Source organism: Ambystoma mexicanum, chromosome 4q, assembly GCF_040938575.1.
Source record: "Ambystoma mexicanum isolate Mex_15411 chromosome 4q, UKY_AmexF1_1, whole genome shotgun sequence".
Taxonomy (NCBI): domain Eukaryota; kingdom Metazoa; phylum Chordata; class Amphibia; order Caudata; family Ambystomatidae; genus Ambystoma; species Ambystoma mexicanum.
Window position 1 is genome coordinate 522,959,401 of NC_090928.1, and position 21,066 is coordinate 522,980,466.

Consider the following 21,066-nt stretch of genomic DNA (forward strand, 5'->3'; position numbering starts at 1 on the left):
TCTCTTGGAATGGATGTATTTTTAAGGGCGTGGGACACCAGGACTTCAAGGAAGTCTGCACGAATTTCAATTTTGAGCGCCTCTCCATTAATATTTTCACCGTCATGCATTTGCATGAACCGCAATTGGCTGTCTCATGCTCAATGCCGAGACACCACGGACATAGCCTGTGAGGATCGGTTAGTGACATTTTACTGTCACAATCCTTACAGTGCTTGAAGCCTAAAGGCTTTGGTGTCAACATTGTGTCAAATAATTCGGATTTTTTTGACACAAGACAGTTTCCATGAGGTGTGAGGTCTTCCAATCGGTTCATGTTGAGCATGCAGAAAAAGGAATTGAGGTCACAGGGGTCGGTAACGGCTACTGGTCCCAGCGTCGACATCGTGTTGTGACCTCGATTGTGAGGCCAAACAGTGCCCCTTGGTGGACAAAGTTTCTGAAATTGTGCTGCTGCTGCAGAATATATCCAAGATGAGGAATCTGTGGCACAATCCATTGGAAGTAACCAGAATAGATTGATGACTGGAACCCTGATATTATTGACAATGAACGACAGATTTAAATGGTTTTGCTCAACGTAAAGAAAAACAGTGACTCTGCTGAAAACATTTACTAAGGTATAAGGGTTTAAGATAAATTACTTAAAATCACATGTACTTAAAATCTCTGAACCAGCTATTGTGGTTAACACGTTCAAGGTGAGGTATGAGTTTCAATGGATTGGAGACTCGTTGAAATACCTAGCGGTATACCTTAGACCGACATACAACCAATTATTTTGGAGAAATATCCCAGAAATGTGCAGGAATCTCAAGGAGGACACAACACGGTGGAGGGAAACTGAGATTTCCTGGTTAGGCAAGATAAGGGTAGTAAAATCCACTCTTCTGCCAAGGCTTCTATATATCCTGCAAGCTCTTCCGATAGAGATCGCATGGAAAATGTTACATGACCTACAGGTACATGTCCCTAACTTTATTTGGACTAGAAGATTACCTAGAGTCTCCAGGTCGCCATGGAAAATGGACGATTAGGGGTACCAGATTTAGAAATCTAACTATACGCAATGTAATTAACCCTGATTCTATAATGCAAAGCCTGCCCGGACATTAAGCAATGGGTGTTAGAGCCGTCCAAACTGGGGGTCGCTATACACAAATGGTCTTGGCTTTCTCCGAAAGCCAGCAAAAAGCTGGCAAAAACATTGCCAACCATGTGAGTAACAATGACATATTGGGATTCGGCAATAAGGAAATATGATTTAACCACATACCCCTCCACACTTAATCCAATTCCGAAAAATCCAGAATTTCCCCTGGGGCAGCAAGTGTGGAAATGTAGTCAATGGTTGGAAGGGGGACAATAATGCTTAGGTCAACTATTTGGGGGCGAGAGAGAGATAGCTTACATTTGATGGCTGTAAACAGGCATTTCTCGCCACGGACGCAGCCAAATCCAAATACATTCAACAGAGACACTGGATTCAGAGAGATAAAGTTACACAGGGGCTGATGGGGGAAATGACATAATTTGAGGATTTAATTATTGGGGATACCCCTCCAAGCAGGGTCTCATTGCTTTATAAGGTTGTCAATTCCATTTGGTTTAAACCACCTCACAAGTACATGATTAGATCGGAAGAAGAGTTGGGGTCCCCCCATCAATGAAATGGCATGGTACAACATTTAGTCCAGAGCTGCGACAGCATCAAATTGTGTTCATTTGAAAGAAAGCAGTTATAAGTTAATTTGCTGTTCGTTCCTCACTCTGTAGAGGCTCGATAGGATCAGCCAGGCGACCCCCCCTAATTGCTGGAGATATGGGCAGCCCCAAGGCACATTATTCCACATATGGGGGTCATGTAACCTAATCCAACCATACGGGAAGGAAGTGCTATCTCACATTAAAGGGATTACAGGGACAGATTGGTCTTTAGATCTTTTTACGATACTGTTGGGCAATGACGTCCTGGTGGGTCACTACAAATTAAGGAAGCAGAGCTCTACATTAATCACACACTTACTGGTGACTGCCAGGGTCACGATAGCACAGAATTGCAAAACAAATACAACACCAGACATCCGGGAATCATGGTCGAGAATATTGTTTGGAACAGCCAAGGAAAATATTGGGGCCTCCCTTAGGGGTGAGATATCAAAATATTTTGAGGTATAAAATGCATTTACTCAGTTCGTACAACAGAACAATTTTCCAAATATACATCACAGACCTCAGGATTTGAGATCTTTTACACTTAGACTTCACCACGGAAATGGTTATAGTCTATATCAAGAAATGTAATGATATTGAAGTGGGTTATGAAATGGAACCTTTTGATTATGCCATGGTAACCAACTGTGCCCTGGATCTTACTATAAGGTTATCATTTCAATAATTTAACAATGACCCTTATTATGATGATTTATGTATAATATTGACTACTCCCTGCTAGCCACTCCCCGACTCCCCCTCTTTGAACATTAGCTCTCACCTACCACTTCTACCTCCCTCTGGACCCACGCCCCAATTCATCAGCTAGCCGGAACCCACACAGCATGCCGGCACCACTCGCTGCCTGCCTCCCTACCCCTGATCCAACTACCCCAATCTCACAAAAACCATCCACCGCCCGCTCACTCTTCCTGCTCCCGACCCACCTCACTCATTCAACGTCCCCTCAAGCAGCATCCCGGACCCGAACCACCACCCCTCAGTCAGGTTCAGTCACTCTGACTGTTCTGACCTAATGCCCACAACGCGCCCCCCTGCGCTCGACACCTCCCCACCAACTCCTCCGTCATGCCGAGTCCATCTGGCCACGAGCATCCGGGGAACCACCACATCCGATCAAGTCATCTGCTTCCTATTCAATGCCTGCTGTGTGGCCAAAAACAGGCACAGCATCTTTGACCTCCTATCCTCTGACAATCCCAATCTCATCTTCATCACTGAAACATGATTTGCAGATGATTTCAAACCAGTCACGCACAAGCCTTTCCCACCCGAATACCCGCTTATCTTCTACAACAGACCCTTGCAGAGGTGGCAAAATAGCCATCCTCCACAAACCTCACAACTCCATCTCACTCACCGAAACCCAGCCATGCACAGCTAATTGCGAATCCCTTCTAGTCAGACTCTCACTGTTGCCCACTCTCTCACACAGCTTCCTACTCATCTACAGGCCATCTGGATACGACAGACATTTTGCCAACAGTCTCTGCGACTCACCAGCTACCACTCTAGTCAACCACTCAGCACTCACACTACTGGGGGACTTTAATATCTGGTTAGATGTGCCCAACAACTCCATGTCGCAGCCCCTCGTCGACAGTCTAGAGGCACTCAATCTTTCTCGGCATACCACAAGTCCCACTGAGACTGGAGGCCACACCCTTGATGCAACCTTCAGATCCTCCGACTTCCTCTCTGTGTCCAGCCCAAACCCCTCATCTGGACAGGCCACTCAGCCATACCTTTCTCTGTTCGCACACCAACCAAGGCCTGTCCCGTCTCCCCTCATGACCACAAATGCTGGAACAAGGTCAAGGTACTACCTGACATGGCTGAAGCCCTGCTATGCACACTCGCGGGTCTCCAGACCTCAGATAGACCCCCTACCAATTGAATCCTTTGATGCCTGGCTCACTGACTTACTCCTCCCTCTCACTCCCGCACCCTACGGCCACCCAAGGACCTACCCACAAATGGCTCACACCCCACCTGAAGACTTTCAAAACCCATAATCGCTCCCTTGAGCGCAAATGGCGAGCATTCAAAACCTCTCATAGAAAGTCTGTGTTCAGTCACTGTAACTACATATCTGAAATCCGAAAGGCCAAAAGAGCATACTATGATAAAATAATCCTGCAAAGAGCTCCAGAGGATCATCTCGGAATTCATGAAGCCCTCCTACACTATTGCTCTGACCATGTCCATGCAAACGTTCTGCAACTCCCTCTCTCATCACTTCCACAACACAACACTAGACAGGATGGCCACCCTTAATGCCCAACACCCGGTCCTCGAGATTCCACCATCCCCTACCCCGTGGCGCCATCTTTCCAATCCTTCAACCCCATCTCTAGCGAGGAGTTCCACAAACTACTGTCCAGCAGCAGACCCTCTGGTCCAGGTCCCCCCTTAAACCCTTGTCCTGCCTCTCTTCTCAAAGAAATCTTCACCTCCAACTGTACAGGAGAACGGCGAGGTCCATAAAAAAAGGACTCACTCACCTCTGGCATCTTCCCAGAATCCTTTAAAGTAGCGCAAGTCTAACCCCTTCTGAAATAAAGCGTGTCTCAACCCCCTACAGCCAACCATTTAAAGGCCCATCTCCAACACCCGATTCTTGGCCAAACTCATCGCCTGCTCTGCATGCACTCAGCTCAACCTTTTCGCAGAATCCAACAACCTACTAGACCCTCCTCAATCAGACTTCCATCCGTGCCATGGAACAGAAACCACAATGATCTCAATCTGGGATGACCTCAAAGTCTCAGCAAACTCGGCAGAAGGATGTGCAGCACTGCTTCTCCTTGGTCTCTCAGCAGCTATTAGCCACTCAATCCTCCTCGGCCGACTCCACTCCCTAGGAATACAAGACTTGACACTCAACTGGATTGCCTCCTTCCTCAACAACAGGAAACTAATCACTTTCCTCACCCCTTTTCTCTCCACTACTTGCCCTGTTAACATCAGAGTACCCCAAAGCACCTGCCTTTAACCTCTCCTTTAAACCTCTACATGACCCCTCTGCCAGGGATCATACGCTCACAGAACCTCACCTGCTATAACTATGCTAACAACACCCAAATTATCCTGAGAATCCCCAAAACGAGCTCCAGTCCATGATCTGACCTAGCAGCTTGCCTCAGTGGTATAGACCTATGGATGACAAGAAACCACCTCCCTTTGAACCCAGGGAAACCAGAGATCATGGTGTGCGGCAACACAGCTCTACAACTACAAACACTCACACAGCCCCCTCCCTCCGCACTCCCCCGCCACCTACAACACAGTCAAAAACAACGGCTGCACAATGAACTCGGGCCTTACCCTGTCCCACCAGATCAATAATGTATCCAAATCCTGTCACTACCACTTCAGGCTTCTGAGATGCATCTTCCCTTACCTCACCCACCCCAACAGACTGGCTGCTATTATGTTCATTGTCATGTCCAGACTGGACTATGCGAACTCCATCAACTTGGGTGCACCGGCCTACCAACTTAAACTCAAAAGATTCCAAAAACACAGCCGCCAGATTCCTTCTTGCACTAGGATGAAGGGATCACATCTCATCTGCTCTTCGCACCCTTCAGTGGCTCCATATTGGATGAAGGGCCAATTTCAAAATCCTATGCATCACCCACCGAGCAGTGCACAAGGCCGGCCTGGCATACCTACAAGAGAAGATTATGCCCTACCTCCTAACATGCACCCTAAGGTTAAGCATGGCCCTCTTGCTAGTCATCCCAGCCTCCAACTAAGACAGGATTGGATGGTCTACCTAGTCTACCTTGGCACCAACACTGTGGAACTCACTGCCTCCCCACAAATGACACAACTAGAACTACATGGCCTTCCTTAAAGCATTTAAAACCTACCCTTTTCCCTAAACCATGAAAGGGACCGCCTGGGCCAGAATTCGGCTAGAACAGCATTATCTCAGAAAGAAGGAACAGTCGGGCCAAGGAAGCCAGCTAATAAGGCATCACCACAGAAAAATAGGAACAGCTGGGGCACGAAAGCTGGCTCAAGAGACCAGAAGGCTCTGGGATAGGAAGCTGTGGTCTCTCTGCACCCTGGTTAAACTACAATGTCCTAGCAGCCCCACTCACGCCAACAAGTTGGCCATGCCCACCAGCGCTCCCAGTCCCAATGCCCACGACTCCAAACCTAAGACCTGGCCTCACTATAATTGTATGCTATGACCAGGTGAACTCACTGCTACCCGACTAGACATGCCCCACACTCTAAGACCAGGAGATGTCTGTCTGTATATATCAACCTGGAAACTAGAGCTCAACTGCCCCCACAACTGAGTCTAATCATTATCTTCCCATAGGGAAGCACAGCACTATCAGTCCAGGAGATTCCAACCAATGTCATACACGCCTAACTGCAGACTTGTTCCTGGAGCATAACTAGCTTCTTAGACAGCTAAATGTGATTGGGCCTACAACTGTCAAACTTTACCAATCTGGGAATTAGTACGCAGAGCCACTGTCTCTGGGCCACCCATCAGCCTACCACGTTTGACTGTGATCCTGTTAACCCTGTGCCAAATTCTGCCTATCTGGGAAATGACAGGCAGAGCCACTGCTGCAGAGCCTCATAGCGCTTGTGGTTCGGGCATCGCCTTTGGGTCATGTCTTGTCACCTATCAGGTACACGCGTGGTACATGCTCAGGTTGGGCAACCCTGGCCTACCTAGGAGTCAGGCCGGGAACCCAAACATACAAGGTGCTATAGCAACTATGCTTGGTTGGACTCTCCTGAGAATTACGCAGTAACTACACGTGTCGGGAATTACTCAGTCACCTGCCATGGCCTATGACCAAGGACCTGGAAAAGGGACCGTCCAACCGGGCAAACGCAAATATTCTGCACCAGCCAGAGAATCTCTCTTAGAGATCCACTACCGCGAACCAGCAGGACAGACACAGCCAGTTCATCGCGTTCCGGAAAGTAGCCAGGAACAGGGGCCTCCTACCAGTAAGCACAGACACTCACGCCTACCAATATGCTTATTCTCCACTTTAAACCAACAGAACACAGCTATACCCCTCAATCAATTTCTGCCTAGCTGCACACATACCTACACGCCTCCTTGAACACATCAACAGTCTGTTAGAACACAGTTATACCCAACGAAAAGAATTGGTCCAGCTGCACACACAATCTCTTACACAGGCCCCAAGGCAGCCAGAACGCAGACTCGTAGGCCATCCACCTTGCTGTACCCATTTCACTGATTTCTCACAACCACAGCACCGCACCTAACATTAGAATGTGGCCCCCTTTGCACAAACCAGACAGGCTGCACACATACCAAGGGCACCCTGGCACTATATGCTACGCTACTTTCTCCAGTGACTTGGACTACGGTCCCCAAGGGCGTTCAAACCACAACGCTTTGAGATCATACTATTGATATATAAGGCGCTTTACAAATACACAATAACATAGCATAACAATTACTCATGGAAATGTCATCAGAGATGTGCATACTCTGTAACACTGAATACTCAATAAAAATGTGAATGAGAAAAAAAGAATACTTGGCAGAACGTCCCATTCCAGTCTAAGTTTGTCAGACCCTTTTTTCTTTGCGTTCTGGAACTTAAGTCTGCTTAATCCGTAACTACAAGTACCAGAATGCATCCTGGCACTTAATTCTGCCTTTTCCCTTACAAATCCAGGACTACAAGTTTCAGAATGTTAAGTGGAAAACAGACCTGGATGGGCCTACAAATTGAAATGAATCATGCTGGCAAATATGTAAAGGCAACGCAAACAGTCATTCGTTTCCATTTTGAGACATGAAAGAGTACTCTGAATCAGCACTTACAGCACACTGTATCTGAAACGGCTTGGTGTCAGTGGTGAACGATGCGCTTGTGATGGGGTCTGGCGAGCCCCCATCATTCCAATTCGCGAGGATGCAGCTACAATGGGTTGTCACGCCCGCCTTTGACATGGCGTCCTCCACCGCTTTTTCCAGTGCGTAGTTGTTAAAGCAAGTAATGTTGGCTCCACGCGGAGGTTGCACAAGGTGTATCCGGGAACCAGCGATTCCAAGAGACAAGAGAGTTTCCACAGTCGTGTAAATGTCAAGTGAGTTTCCGTACACAATGGCATCGCCTGAAAAAATCAAAAGAGAAACGCGCTCGTAAGACCTACAGCAAATACCTTATTGGTATAATGCAAATGCTCATAATACAGAGTTCTTTCATGTGACCTCGTTTCTCTGAAGCTGTGAAGCGCACAATGTTACCTAGCAACACTGACAAAGATAATTTTGTAAAGATGCCGCACAAAATATCACTCTTAAGTCACTTAACACAATGACATTCGGTAATAGCTCCATCATGTAAAAATGGTACATTATTCTTGGTGAAATGCAGGCCTTTGCTTTTTTTCTGCCTCTGTACAATGCTGCGAATCAGGTGTTACAAAAACAAAAGCGCCAGCGAGACAAATAACATATCATAGCATAGACACTGAAAAGAAATTAGGTTGGCACTGAAAAGTAATTAGGTTAGGTGCTTTCGACAAGAACATTCACATTTGTTTAAGTATATATAGATTGATATTTTCTTAAATTGGAGTTGCATTACAAACAACCATGCTGAACACATCTTAAATATCACATCTCATCATGAATTATTTTTTAACATTTTTAATTTTGACTATTAGGTATAAGCCGAAACTATTGTATTAGAGTACAGCTAGGGAGCAACCCAAGCACTGCCCACGGCATGCTAATCCCTATGGCTATTTCCACCCACTTCTTGCCCGCACCCCCTCTCCAAAACACATCCTCCTGGGATCTCTTTGTGCTAGCTTTACCATCGAACTTTGTAGTTAAAGCACCTGCCAGTGTTTATTTTTCAGAGCTGTCTTCTGAGAGTTAATGACTTCTTTGGAGCTGTCAACACGCTGCTGGTGTAATGAAAATGTTTTACCAGGTCTGCCTTCAGCCACTCGATTCATAAGCACTATGCGTGTCTTTCACTGAAGTCCTGTTAAAAACAAGCATTGGCAAATCCAATAGTTTTGGCTTGTGTATGAGTAATAAGCATTTTTCAGGCATTGCTATTATGTTCCCCAGTACTAGCACCATTTTGCAGCTGCCAGCATCGATAGCCAAATAATACTACTACAGCAGTGCCTGACAAATGCCTTTCCGATGGCTACACAAAAGCCAAAACTGTTGGCAATGCTTCTATATGGTGCTTGAACTGCTAGTTGGCTGCTTCACAGAAGTACCCACAAGAAGTGATGAGTCTGGAGGGTAGAGGTGGGGTGCTAACCATACACTTGGAGAAGAACAAGTTACTTCTTACCTTGTAACGTTCTTTCGATGGGATGTTCCTCCAACGTATTCCTTATCTTAGATATCTCCTTTCAGCTCTGCTGGCCTCGGAAAATTTTTCTCTAGAGGGCGCTGCGCGTCGACGCCCGCCGAGTCGATGTCCCTCGACAGCCGCCTTATCGACGTCGACGTCATCCTGCCTATAAAGGCCACGCGCACCGTCCGTTGCTCAGTTCCGTTTTGTAGCCCACAGTATTTCTGTCTGGACTAGACTAATCACCCTGAAGGAGCGTAAGCTGCAACAACAAGGGAAGTAGAACTGCGGGGATGGATGGGAGGGTCGATAAGGAATACGTCGGAGGAACATCCCATCGAAAGAACGTTACAAGGTAAGAAGTAACTTGTTCTTCGAAGGGATTGTGTCCTCCGACGTATTCCTTATCTTAGATAGGCTCCCATAGCAGTATTCTATTATTGGAGGTGGGAGTACTGACTTCATGCTGCCTTCTATTGATGAATAGAGTGCAATACTGCCCTTCCAAACCTAGTCTCTTGACTGGAGGAGGAATCCAAGTTGTAAAATCGTGTAAAGGTGTGGGCGGACGACCATGTGGCGGCCGCACAAATGTCTTTAACCGGCACTCCTCTTTTGAGGGCCGATGAAGCTGCAATACCTCTGGTCGAATGAGCCCTAAGGTTTTGAGGGGGCTCTTTTCCTGCCAGTTTATAACATTCCAAAATGGCTAGAATGATCCATCTGGAAATGGTCTGCTTAGTTATCGGTAACCCCAGCTTGTGACCTTTGTAGCCTACAAACAGCTGGTCTGCTTGTCTTATCCTGGCCAGTCTACTGATGTAAAAACTTAAAGCCCTTCTAGGGTCCAGCCTGTGTAACCTCTCTTCCTCTTTCCCCGGATGAGGAGGAGGATAGAAAGATGGCAGGGTAATCTTCTGAGTGATATGGAATTCAGAAACTACCTTTGGGAGGAAATTAAGCTTCACTTGCAGGACAACTTTGTCTTTGTGAAAGATTGTATGAGGGGGTTTACAAGAAAGAGCTTGTAACTCGCTCACCCTTCTAGCAGATGTAAGTGCTATTAATAAAACAGTTTTAAGGGTAAGAAATCTTAACGAACAAGAATGGAGTGGTCCGAAAGGTGTGCCCATCAGGAAAGTTAAGACTAAGTTTAAATCCCATAGGGTAACCTGGAATGGTCTTGGGGGATAAACGTTGGTTAACCTCTTTAGAAACTGTATTACCAAGGGTAACTTGAAATAGGATGGTTCTTCCGCAGTGCGCTTAAAGATGGATAGCGCTGCGAGATAGCCCTTAATGGTGCCAACTTGAAGGCCTGAATTCGCCAAATAGAGTAGGAAGGACAAAACCATTGGTGTACCACATGAAAAGGGGGCGATATTCTTTTCTCTACACCAGCCTCAAAATCTGTTCCAACGGCAGCGGTATAAAGACTTTGTTGCTGGCCTCCTTGCCAAAAGCAACACCTCCATAACATCATCAGGGAGGTCCCAATCCTTGTACCTCAGCCTTTCAGAAGCCAAGCATAAAGGTTGAGGGTTTTGATGTCTGGATGGAGAACCTGACCTCCCTTTTGTGAGAGTAGGTTCTCTCTGAGTGGAAGTCGAATTGGAGGGCAGATGGACAAGTCTAGAAGGTCCGGGTACCACATGCTCCTAGCCCAATCCGGGGCAATTAGGATCATGGTTTTCCGGAATCTTCTCAACCTCCTGATCATTTGAGGAATGACAGGGACCGGTGGGAACGCGTACAGGAGTGGAAACTCCCAGTCCACTATGAATGCGTCTCCCAGAGCTCCTCTCGGGGGAAATTCCCTTGAGCAGAACAGATCGCACTTCCTGTTGACACTGGTGGCGAACAGATCCACCTGAGGGGTTCCCCAAAGGGCGAAGATCTCTTGAAGGACTTCCTGAGCTAGTTCCCACTCGTGGGAGATTGTGCTCTGCCTGCTCAGAGCGTCCGCTGTCAAGTTCTTCTCTCCGGCTAGGTGAACTGCCGATAGAGAGATTCCTTCTTGAATTGCCCAAAACCAGAGCTGCATCGCCTCTCTGCACAGGGGTAGTGATCCTACACCTCCTCTTTTGTTGAGGTACTGCATGGCCACTGTGTTGTCCGTCATTATCAGGACATTCTTCCCTTGTACAGCTGGCAGGAACGCCTTCAGCGCAAGTCTGATGGCCCTCAGCTCTAACAGGTTGATATGTAGTCTGGACTCCGATGGAGACCAACGACCGCTGATGGTCAAGTCGTTGGCGTGGGCTCCCCAACCCGTGAGTGAGGCATCCGTGACTACTGTTATCTCCGGCCAGGGTTGCCAAAACTGTTCTCCTTTCAGAATGGTCTCCTGACAGGCCCACCACTGAAGGTCTCGAGCCACCCTGTCGGGAACCTGAAGAAGATCTCTCATTCTTCCTGAGAATTGTGACCATTGAGTCCTCAGTGCCCACTGGAGGGACCTCATTCTCAGGCGAGCCTCTGGCACTAGGAAAATGCAGGATGCCATGAGGCCTAGCAATCTCAAAAAGTCGAAGGCTGGGAGACGTTGGGCATTTTAGAACTTGGTAACCATCTGTAGAATATCTTGAGCCCTCACCTCTGGTGGCGAGGCTTTTCCAAGGGAAGTGTTCAGGATCGTTCCGATGAACTGGAGTCTCTGCGATGGTATAATTTGTGACTTCTTTAAATTGCGGGAGAAGCCCAGTCTGTGAAGGGAGTGGCAAACGTGATTTAGCTGGATCTGAGCTTGTTCTGAAGATACAGCCCTGATCAACCAATCGTCCAGGTAGGGGTAGACGTGAATCCCTTCCCTCCTTAGACTTGCCGCCACTACCGACATTAACTTGGTGAAGACCCTCGGGCGGAGGTCAGCCCAAATGGCAGTACTTGAAATTGATAATGAGAGTTGCCAATTGCGAACCTCAGGTATTTCCTGTGTTTGAGATGGATAGGCACAGTGCTTAAAGTGGGCCGGGGCCTGCCGGGGCCGGGCCCCGGCAGTCTCCAAAAAGTGGGACTGAGCCAGGGCCCTGCGGGGCCCCCCATCCCACACAACATTGGCGGGATGCAATATCCCGTCGCGGCTGCGGCCACTAGTTTAATTGCAGGCGATCTGACAGAAGTGCCAGCCAGGCACAGCGTCGCTGAGGCTGGCTGGCACTTCTGTCAGTCACTGTAACTTCCCCGATGACCCCTCATCTGAGGGGTCATCGGGGAAGTTACAGTTCCTTTGTTTGCCCTCGCCAGGTCACTGACCCTCAGCGAACCTGCGGGCTCCATGATCTAATATGCAGATTAGATCACGGAGCACGCGGGTTCGCAGAGGGTGAAAGGCGCCGCGGGCTCAGTGATCTCTGCTCAGAACAGAGATCACTGAGCCCGAGGTGACTGTCTCCTTTGTCAAATCTTTATAAAAGATGCCTTGAATTGTATACGTTTCAAGCCATCTTTTATAAACGTAGAACTATTTCTATGTTTATAAAAGACCTCTTGAAACGTGCACAATTCAAGGCACGTTTATAAAGCTTTGTCGACGGACAAAGCCACCTCGGGTTTTGTCCGTCCTCAACGCTTTATAAAAGATGCCTTGAATTGTTTACGTTTCAAGCCGTCTTTTATAAACATAGAAATATGTTACGAATCTCTATGCTTATAAAAGGTGGCTTGAAAAGTGCACAAACCATAGTAAGGTAAGTACACAAGTGTGCGTAAATTACTATGGTTCGTGCACTTTTCAAGCCACCTTTTTATAAACATAGAAATACGTAACATTGGTATGTTTATAAGGCTTGAAAGGTACACAAACCATAGTAGTACGCATACAAATATATAAATGCTCACCTTACAATGATTTGTACACGTTTTAGGCCACACCCACAATGGAAGCCACGCCCCCAAACGAGGGCCCCCCCCCCCTCAATTTCTTACCGCACTTAAAGCACTGGATAGGCACATGGAAAGCGTCCTGAAGGTCCAGAGATACCAACCAGTCCTGGAACTGAAGGGCCTGAAGGATCTGAGAAAGAGTTACCATCTTGAATTTGTCTTTCCTGAGGAATTTGTTCAATTCTCGCAAGTCCAAGATGGGTCTCAGTCCTCCGTCTTTCTTTGGAATGAGAAAGTAAGGGGAGTACCAGCCCTTGTTCCTCTCCGCTACAGGTACCGGTTCTATGGCACCTTTCTCTAGCAGGTCCAAAATTTCCTGCAAGAGGAGCGGATCTGGAGCTTTCTGAGAGCGGATCCCCAGTGGATGTCTCTGAGGTATGCGTAGGAGAGGCAGGCAGTAACCTTGGGCAACTGTTTCCAATGCCCAAGCATCTGATGTGATAGCCTGCCATTCCGCCAGATGTTGAGTTAACCTGCCTCCTACAGGTGTCCTGTGAGGGAAGTCCTCAGAGTGGTTTTGGGGCGGCTGATGCAGATGCCGATGGTAAAGAGGCACCTGCTGTTGCTGCGGCTTTTGAATATCTACCCCGTCCACCTCGGGTAGTTCTTCTTTGTCCCCTTTGAGCCGGTTGTCCTCTACCTCTTCCGAATGCGGAGTAGAAGCGAAAGGACTTGCCCCTCGCAGAGGTTCCTTTGGGACGAAAAGGTGTCTGACGGATTGCAGCGCCTAGGGATTTTGCTGCTGCTTTTGGTGTCTGCAGTTTTTCTAAACTGTCATCCGCCTTTTTCCCAAACAAAGAAGAGCCATCGAATGGCATGTTCAAGAGCATGGCTTGCACATCTGGGGCAAAACCAGACTTTCTCAACCAAGCGAATCTCCTGGTTGTTGTACTTGCCGCCATTGCTCTGCTGATACTGTCAGCCGAATCAATGCCCGTCTGGAGGGATTCGCACATAGCGTCTTTACCGTCCTGTATGATATTTAGGAACGCCTCCCTTTCTTCTCACTCCGGGATGCAGTCAGCCGCTGTAGAAGCACACCCCCAAAGTGTATGGCTGAATCTAGCAAGGGTGCAAGTCACATTAACAGATTTTAACGCCATGCTACATGCCGAAAAAACTTTCTTTGCCATAGCATCATATTTCTTATCGTCCCTGTCCTGTGGGACGGTAGGGTAAGCAGTCTTGACGTCAGTATGAGATGCTGCCTGTACCACCAGACTTTCTGGGGATGGGTGTTTTGACAAAAATTCCGGGTCTGCAGAAGATACCCTGTATCTTGTAGACAGTTTTTTATTTACTGCTGGGATGACATCTGGGGTTTCCCAGTACGTCATAATCTTCCTCTGAAGAGCTTTATGAAAGGGCACTACAGGATCCTCCTGTGGACCTTTGTCAAGAATATCCGTGAGGTCATCTTGTTGGAAAGCCTGTGAAGGTGTTGACCACCCCATAAATTCTGTGATCCTGGCCATTAAGGCTCTATAGAGGGTTTCAGCATGCTCCCCCGGGTCTGGCCTAGCAAACTCCACCTCAGGGGAAGTGTCTAACCCACTTGCCTCATGTAAGGAATCATGAAGATCCTTTAACCTGCGTTCTTCTGAGGATAACTCCTCTCTAACTGGGGTTGCAGGTCCCTGCAACTCAAATGTGTCTTCCTGTTCAGATAGTTCTCCCTCTTCCAAAATTGAGGACATAGTTCTCAATTGTTCTGAACTCACAAAGGGTGTAAAACCCATCTCCAAGGCAGAGGGTGCCAAACTTGTCATAATCGGCCTCGAAAACGTCGATGTCGTCGACGTCGAAGGCTTCGGGCGTGGCGTCGAAAACAAAGGCGGATACCTCGAGGACCTCAATAGAATTGGGATTCTGCTCGAGGAAGTCGACAATCTCGACGCCGTCGTCATCGAGGACCTGGGGATAGCCACTGGGTGCGTCGTAACCGTGACTTTCCTTGGCGTCGACGCCGGTGTCGAAGATGGCGTCGAGTCGACAGACCCGTGTGTTGAAGGTCCCTTCGACAACGGCGTCAAAGACACCGACCTCGGCGTTGACGGAACCTTCGTCGATGGCGTCGACGGAACCTTCGAAGAAGGTTTTGAGGTCATAGCTTTACTCGAGGGTTCGTGACGCGCTCGAGAAGCTTCCTTCACCGGGTACTGCGACTCGCGGCGTTTTTTACCTTCGGGTCTTTCGACCAGAGCATCGCTCTCGGCAGTCTTCGAGGGGGTCGAGGCCGCTTTCTCGAAGACGCTCATCATATTTTTGCGGAATTCCTCCCATTCAGCCCGGGAACTATGTTTCGTGGGGCAAGGGATTCTCTTAGGAGAAACAGAGGAAGAGGAGGACGGAGAAGGGGATCTTCGACGTCTCCTCTTCGAGTGCTTCGATCTCGAGGAGTGATGGGACCCACTCCGAGACCTGGAGCGCGAATGGTGACGAGGAGACGAATGTCTCGACTTCGTCGAGGAAGAAGAAGCTTTTGAAGTCTTACCTTTCTCCAGCTTCCCCCTACGCTCCTTCAGGGCCTTAGCTGTCATGGACATACAGTCCTCGCATTCCGAACAATGGTTTTCAGCTCCAAAACACCACAGACAAACTCTGTGAGGGTCAGTCAGCGACATCTTTTTCCCACAATCTCGGCATTTTTTGAAGCCGGACCGAGGGGTTGTCGGTTCCGACGAGGAAGCCATCAAGTACGGATCGAATATCTCGAGGTAAATAGGATAAATTGTCTACGAAACTGAGCAACGGTATTCCGAGGCACTGCGTAAGAGCGGAAAAAACGGAACTGAGCAACGGACGCTGCGCGTGGCCTTTGTAGGCAGGATGACGTCGACGTCGATACGACGGCTGTCGAGGGACATCGACTCGGCGGATGTCGACGCGCAGCGCCCTCTAGAGAAAGGTTTTCCGAGGCCAGCAGAGCTGGAAGGAGATATCTAAGATAAGGAATACGTCGGAGGACACAATCCCTTCGAAAGAAGTGGTTTTTCATTCGTTGCCAGCACTTTCTGAAGTCAGTTTCTAGAATAAGGAACAAAAGGGGTGGGGGTCTATATACAGTTTCTTGTGAGTGAAGGAAGTCAGGTTGATCCCTGCCTTTCAAAGCCGCACTACCCAAAAACTGGCCCTCGAAAGAAAAGTGCCAATTTTCAAATATGGCAATCATTTTTTGCGTGAACACTCACTGTCCGGATACAGCAAAAGCAAGTTTGACCCTGATAAACACTGTCATAAGAATAGTGGAGAGGGGTGGCAGTCTGCATTGTCAGGCCAAGGGGATACTGGAAGATGGTTAGGTTGGTAAATTACGATTAGCCCATAGTCACACTCCCCCTCCAGCTCCTCACTCCAGTCTCTAATTCAGGGCATACTGGAAATAAAAGGAGTCACTGTAAATATTTCAGCAACGTTTATGGACAGCGATGCAAGGATATGATATGTGGGCACTCAAAAACCACACAAAGGTGTGCATAGGCTTTGACAAATTAAGAACAGAGCACACAACAGAAAGAAGAACACATTGCTTGCCTTTCGTAATGTTCTTTCTGATGGATGCTCCTCCCACGGATTCCTCATCTTAGATGTTTTCTGCGGCAGCAGCACAGCACAACTTCAGAAACCTTTTTTAACATAAAGGGGTGCCGTGCGGCATCAGCATCTAGAGCCCTTGACACTCCTCGGCTTTAGGTCTGGACGAGATGTCGATATAAATAGCGCGCACCACGCCCTCTTACCTCAGTTCCAATTTGTTCTCATTTGGCTTAGTTGCGTTAGGGAATTGTGTCACACACTCCTCAACAAAACCATATGACTTGCAGGCTATCATGGGCCTTAAGGCAGAGGAGGAGAGGCTTATGAAAAGCCAATTAGCTTTCTAAATTGCGGGGCAGGCTGGGCAGGCTATTAGGAATCTGTGGGAGGAACATCCATCAGAAAGAACATTAAGAGAGGTAAGTAATTTGTTCTTACAATGGATAGTGTCCTCCCATGGATTCCTCATTTTAGATGGACTCCCATAGCAGTACTCGCCCCTTTGTGGATGGAGGTGTTTTGCTTTTGCATGGCCACGTGGCGGGACCTCAAATTTACATCCCGTTAGACCCTAACAAAACACGTTATTGGACTCAGATAGACAAGAAATCACACTTCGAGCAAAAGTTATAATAAAAGAAAATGGCTTGTTATATGCCTTTTATTCACACGTTATACATACACACATAAATAACACATAACATATAATAATTTATACATAAACATAAAGAAAATGCATCACCGTTATAATGGTTACAGAAGACACCTCCATCTCGGCCACCTCAAAACTGCTTAGTTCCAGAGCAGGTAGGCACAGAGATCACTCGTGCTAGCGGGATCTGGGGCGGAGCGTCCTCCCGCCCAGCAAGTCTTCATCACCCAGGGGTCCAAATTCTAACTGCCTTTCCAAGAGGAATACCTCTTCTCTTTGTGGGGGAATCCCCATCCCTCTTGGTTATGACTGCCCTCGGCCGAAGAGCAGACCATAAGCATAACAAGCAAAGAGTGGAAAAACCCAGCTTCCCTTCCTTGCCTTTGTTCCCAGTACCCCATATCACTGCATCTGCAGAGTGCTCCGACTCCCTTTCTAGCTTGTCCTTCAGCAGACAATACAACAACTATTCTCCACAGTTAGTTTATTTGACATCATTATGTGACCTTGCCACTGCTGCAAAAATACACTTTACTTACTGAGCCCACGAAAATGTATGCTTTCACTGAGGTGATGGAAGTGAATGTCCAAAATAGCCGGCACTGGCACTATGTTATTTTAGCTCATTTTTCGCATAAGCGCTACACTCCAACCCATGGAAAATCAACTACCATAAACCCAAGGTTCCTAAAACCTCCGAAACATCCTCCACAAATTCGGAATACATGAAGTACAACAACAACAAATCAATATAATAAAAACACCAAAAATCCAACTAAAAACAGAACGTAATGCCTCCGGAATCCATGCAAACAACTGATCCCACCAATCCCCGTCCTGATCCTGGGTGAACCGGGCAACAAGATCCTTCAATCCCCTAACATGTTTTTCAATGGAACGGGAATGGTCCTCCAAATTAAAACAACACATCCCTTCTACGTCAACACATCCCAAATTATGCTTCAAAAACAGATAATCAATAGCAGCCCTATTCTGCAAAATAGCTTTTCTAAAATGTCTATTATCCAATAATAACTCTGTTAAAGCCTGCAAAGTCTCGTTAAGCCCTTTCACTACCAAGCAAGCCTATGTAATCATGGTTTTATAAACCCCTGCTGCTAAACCCCAAAACCCTATCAACAAAATGGCTAATGCCAGCACTCCAGTTTCAGACAACAAATGCACATCAGAATTAGAATCAGGTGATAGGGTGATATAAGGTACAGATCTCGTAGACCGCGGCTAGCAGGCTGCAAAGGAAACATCATTAAGCCAAGACGCGTTAGAGCACAGGGGCCACCTGAAATGTTATCAGGAATATATGAATAAGCATAGTTCTTACAGGAGAACAACCAGCCTGTGGGAAGTTTCACATGGTTCAGGTGACTGGCAGTTAAACAGTAAAATTACACAACATGTTATTAGATACATCAACACAAACACTTGTTAATCGCACACATAAGCGCTGCTCAAAACCAGTTCTTCCCTAATTCTGGTTCAAATCCAGTTCTTGAAATTTACCAATATAGTTCGGATCACAAGTCATTTGATAACAAACATCAGCAGATATTGTAAGTGATGATGCGAGTCATGTTTCTCCATCTGCGGTCTGAGTCCGCACAGAACCTACAATACTCGTAAACAGAAAAAGAATTCCTGACATCAGAATCCTCGACCAAAGAATCCTCATGCAAGACTAGGAATAGATTTCTTAATATTGGGTTAGGCGTCGGTATTGCCACAAGGCTGGTGGAAATCAGATTTGTGGAATCATGCACATCCGCCAAACAGAAATGCAAAATGTTTAACACTTGTCGAGCTAGGTAAACCCGTATATTCTCAGGCTGCCCGACAATGGCTGAGTAGCCGTGTTTCACAAAGGACATAGAAACTGCAGATGGGGCAAGAGCAAGGGATTGTACTTCTGCCATTGCCGTTTTCCCAAAGCACCGCAATATGCTGCAATGGACGCATCATCCAGTGCAAAGGTGGTAGCAGGCGTGTCAGTTTTCATCCATATCCCCGATTCCATCTGTAGTTTGGAGACATCTGCCACCTCTCCCAGCATGTTCCCAGACCCTCCTGAATACACTCCATCGTGCTGCACACAGACAACCAGCATACTCAAGATCTGGAAAATGAGAATTAAAAAACAAGATATCAGCGGAGTGCATCATTTGTGCAAATAACATTCGTCAGCGGGAATATGCGTCCATTTTCGTTTTCCAGGATCTATCACAAGAACCACTTGATCATCTCCCGATGCCATCACATCTGCTGGCACAGACGGACCATTAGGCTTTTCCACCCACACCTTGGCAACCAGAATCATTGTATCTGTTTACCCAAAACCTCTGTCCCCACAAGTTGTCACTACTGTTGGTGGCTCCCCTTTCTTCACCAGGGACAATTTCATAGGTATCAGTATCAATTGTAAAAAATAGAAAAAGCGGGCACCACTTGAAAAAATAAGTTAAATTCAATAGTACAAATGTAGGAAAGAGTAAGAATGATAATGATCTGACTTCTTAGAAAAGTATCCAGGAGCTGGCTGTGATGAGTCTGGAGGCATCCTGACTCGAAAAACATGTGAAGCAGGAGACTAGGTAAAAAAACCAAGTCACACAGCCGCTCTCCGTTGCACCCAACATGGGATGGAGAATTATAGAGTTCTTCAAAAACTGTATATGTTCTGCATGCAAATATATATTCAAAATTAGATGAGCCAATTTTCAAAAGAAATTAGTCTTCTTTGTTTTATAACAATAATTTTTATCAAAAAAAAACTCAAGGGGAGTCACTAATGAACTCTTAGTGAGGAAACGGCTGACACATCTATTGTGTGGAACAGACTTACATGCCAATGCATTTCGGAGAATCTTCTCCTTCATCAGGGCAAGTCTAAAGTATTGAAATGAATACATAACATCAATACATTTTATCACACATCAACATAATAGTTAAAGCAAATGGAAATGGTGACACTAATGAAAATGGTAACATACCGTTCGTGGAAGGTTTCAGAGATGGGTGGTTTCAAAGAAAAAAGAAAAGAAAAGCCAAAGTGTAAGGGACAATTGCATACATGGTGTTGAAATTGGAAGAAAAAATACATCCATTACCTGTAGAATGTTAGCAGCCTTAATCAAAGGCGGTGTAGTATTGTGTCCGTACAAAAAACAGTAAGCGGCGTTCGAAATGGACACCCAGTGGACTATAAGGCGGGAGGATCGTGCCGTTCTGTAAACCGAATGTGGAATTCAAGATCAGAGACAATATTTAGAGGCTGGAGACAGGTAATGAGAATAGCGGTGGGAGTGTACCTAGTGATTCACGGGTGGTCTCTGTGTCAACTGCTCGGAAGGCGCGTGAACGCGGTCAAGGACTGCCGTGTCTAACCGTTGCTAAGGCAACGATGCTCTTAAATACCACGTGACTGCATCGCGGCTATGCAGAAGCCCGATCCGGAGGTTCAAGCAGAACATTGCTAATGTAGTCAGCGGATGGTAATAAACCTCAGCAATCATTGATATGATCTACTGCTGTAATAACAAGAATTGTGGTGGGTCAAGGAAATTAAAAGAAAATAGGGCGTGATATGGAAATAGAAGAAATACTCAGTATTAAGATAAACCAGTAGACCGAACATAGCTCACTACCCTCTATTGATGTTATGTATTCATTTCATTACTATAGACTAGCCCTTATGAAGGAGAAGATTCTCCTAAATGCATTGGCATGTTAAGTCTGTTCCACACAATAGATGTGTCAGCCGCTTCCTCACTAAGAGTTCATGAGTGACGCCCCTTGACATTTTTTTTCCATAAAAATTATTGTTGTAAAACAAAGAAGACTCGTTTCTTTTGAAAATTGGCTCATCTAATTTTGAATATCTATTTGCATGCAGAACAT

The 21,066-nt window shown here is 46.7% G+C and overlaps 1 protein-coding gene across 1 annotated transcript in view; it reads right to left on the reverse strand.

The window, feature by feature from the left end:
- Positions 1 to 21,066, reverse strand: part of CFAP61 (cilia and flagella associated protein 61) — a 2,971,729-nt gene that overhangs the window by 716,210 nt on the left and 2,234,453 nt on the right. Inside the window, exon 22 of the mRNA XM_069608074.1 lies at positions 7,580 to 7,872. Within this exon, the coding sequence (XP_069464175.1) occupies positions 7,580 to 7,872 (293 nt within the window). The remainder of the gene's footprint in view (positions 1 to 7,579; positions 7,873 to 21,066) is intronic.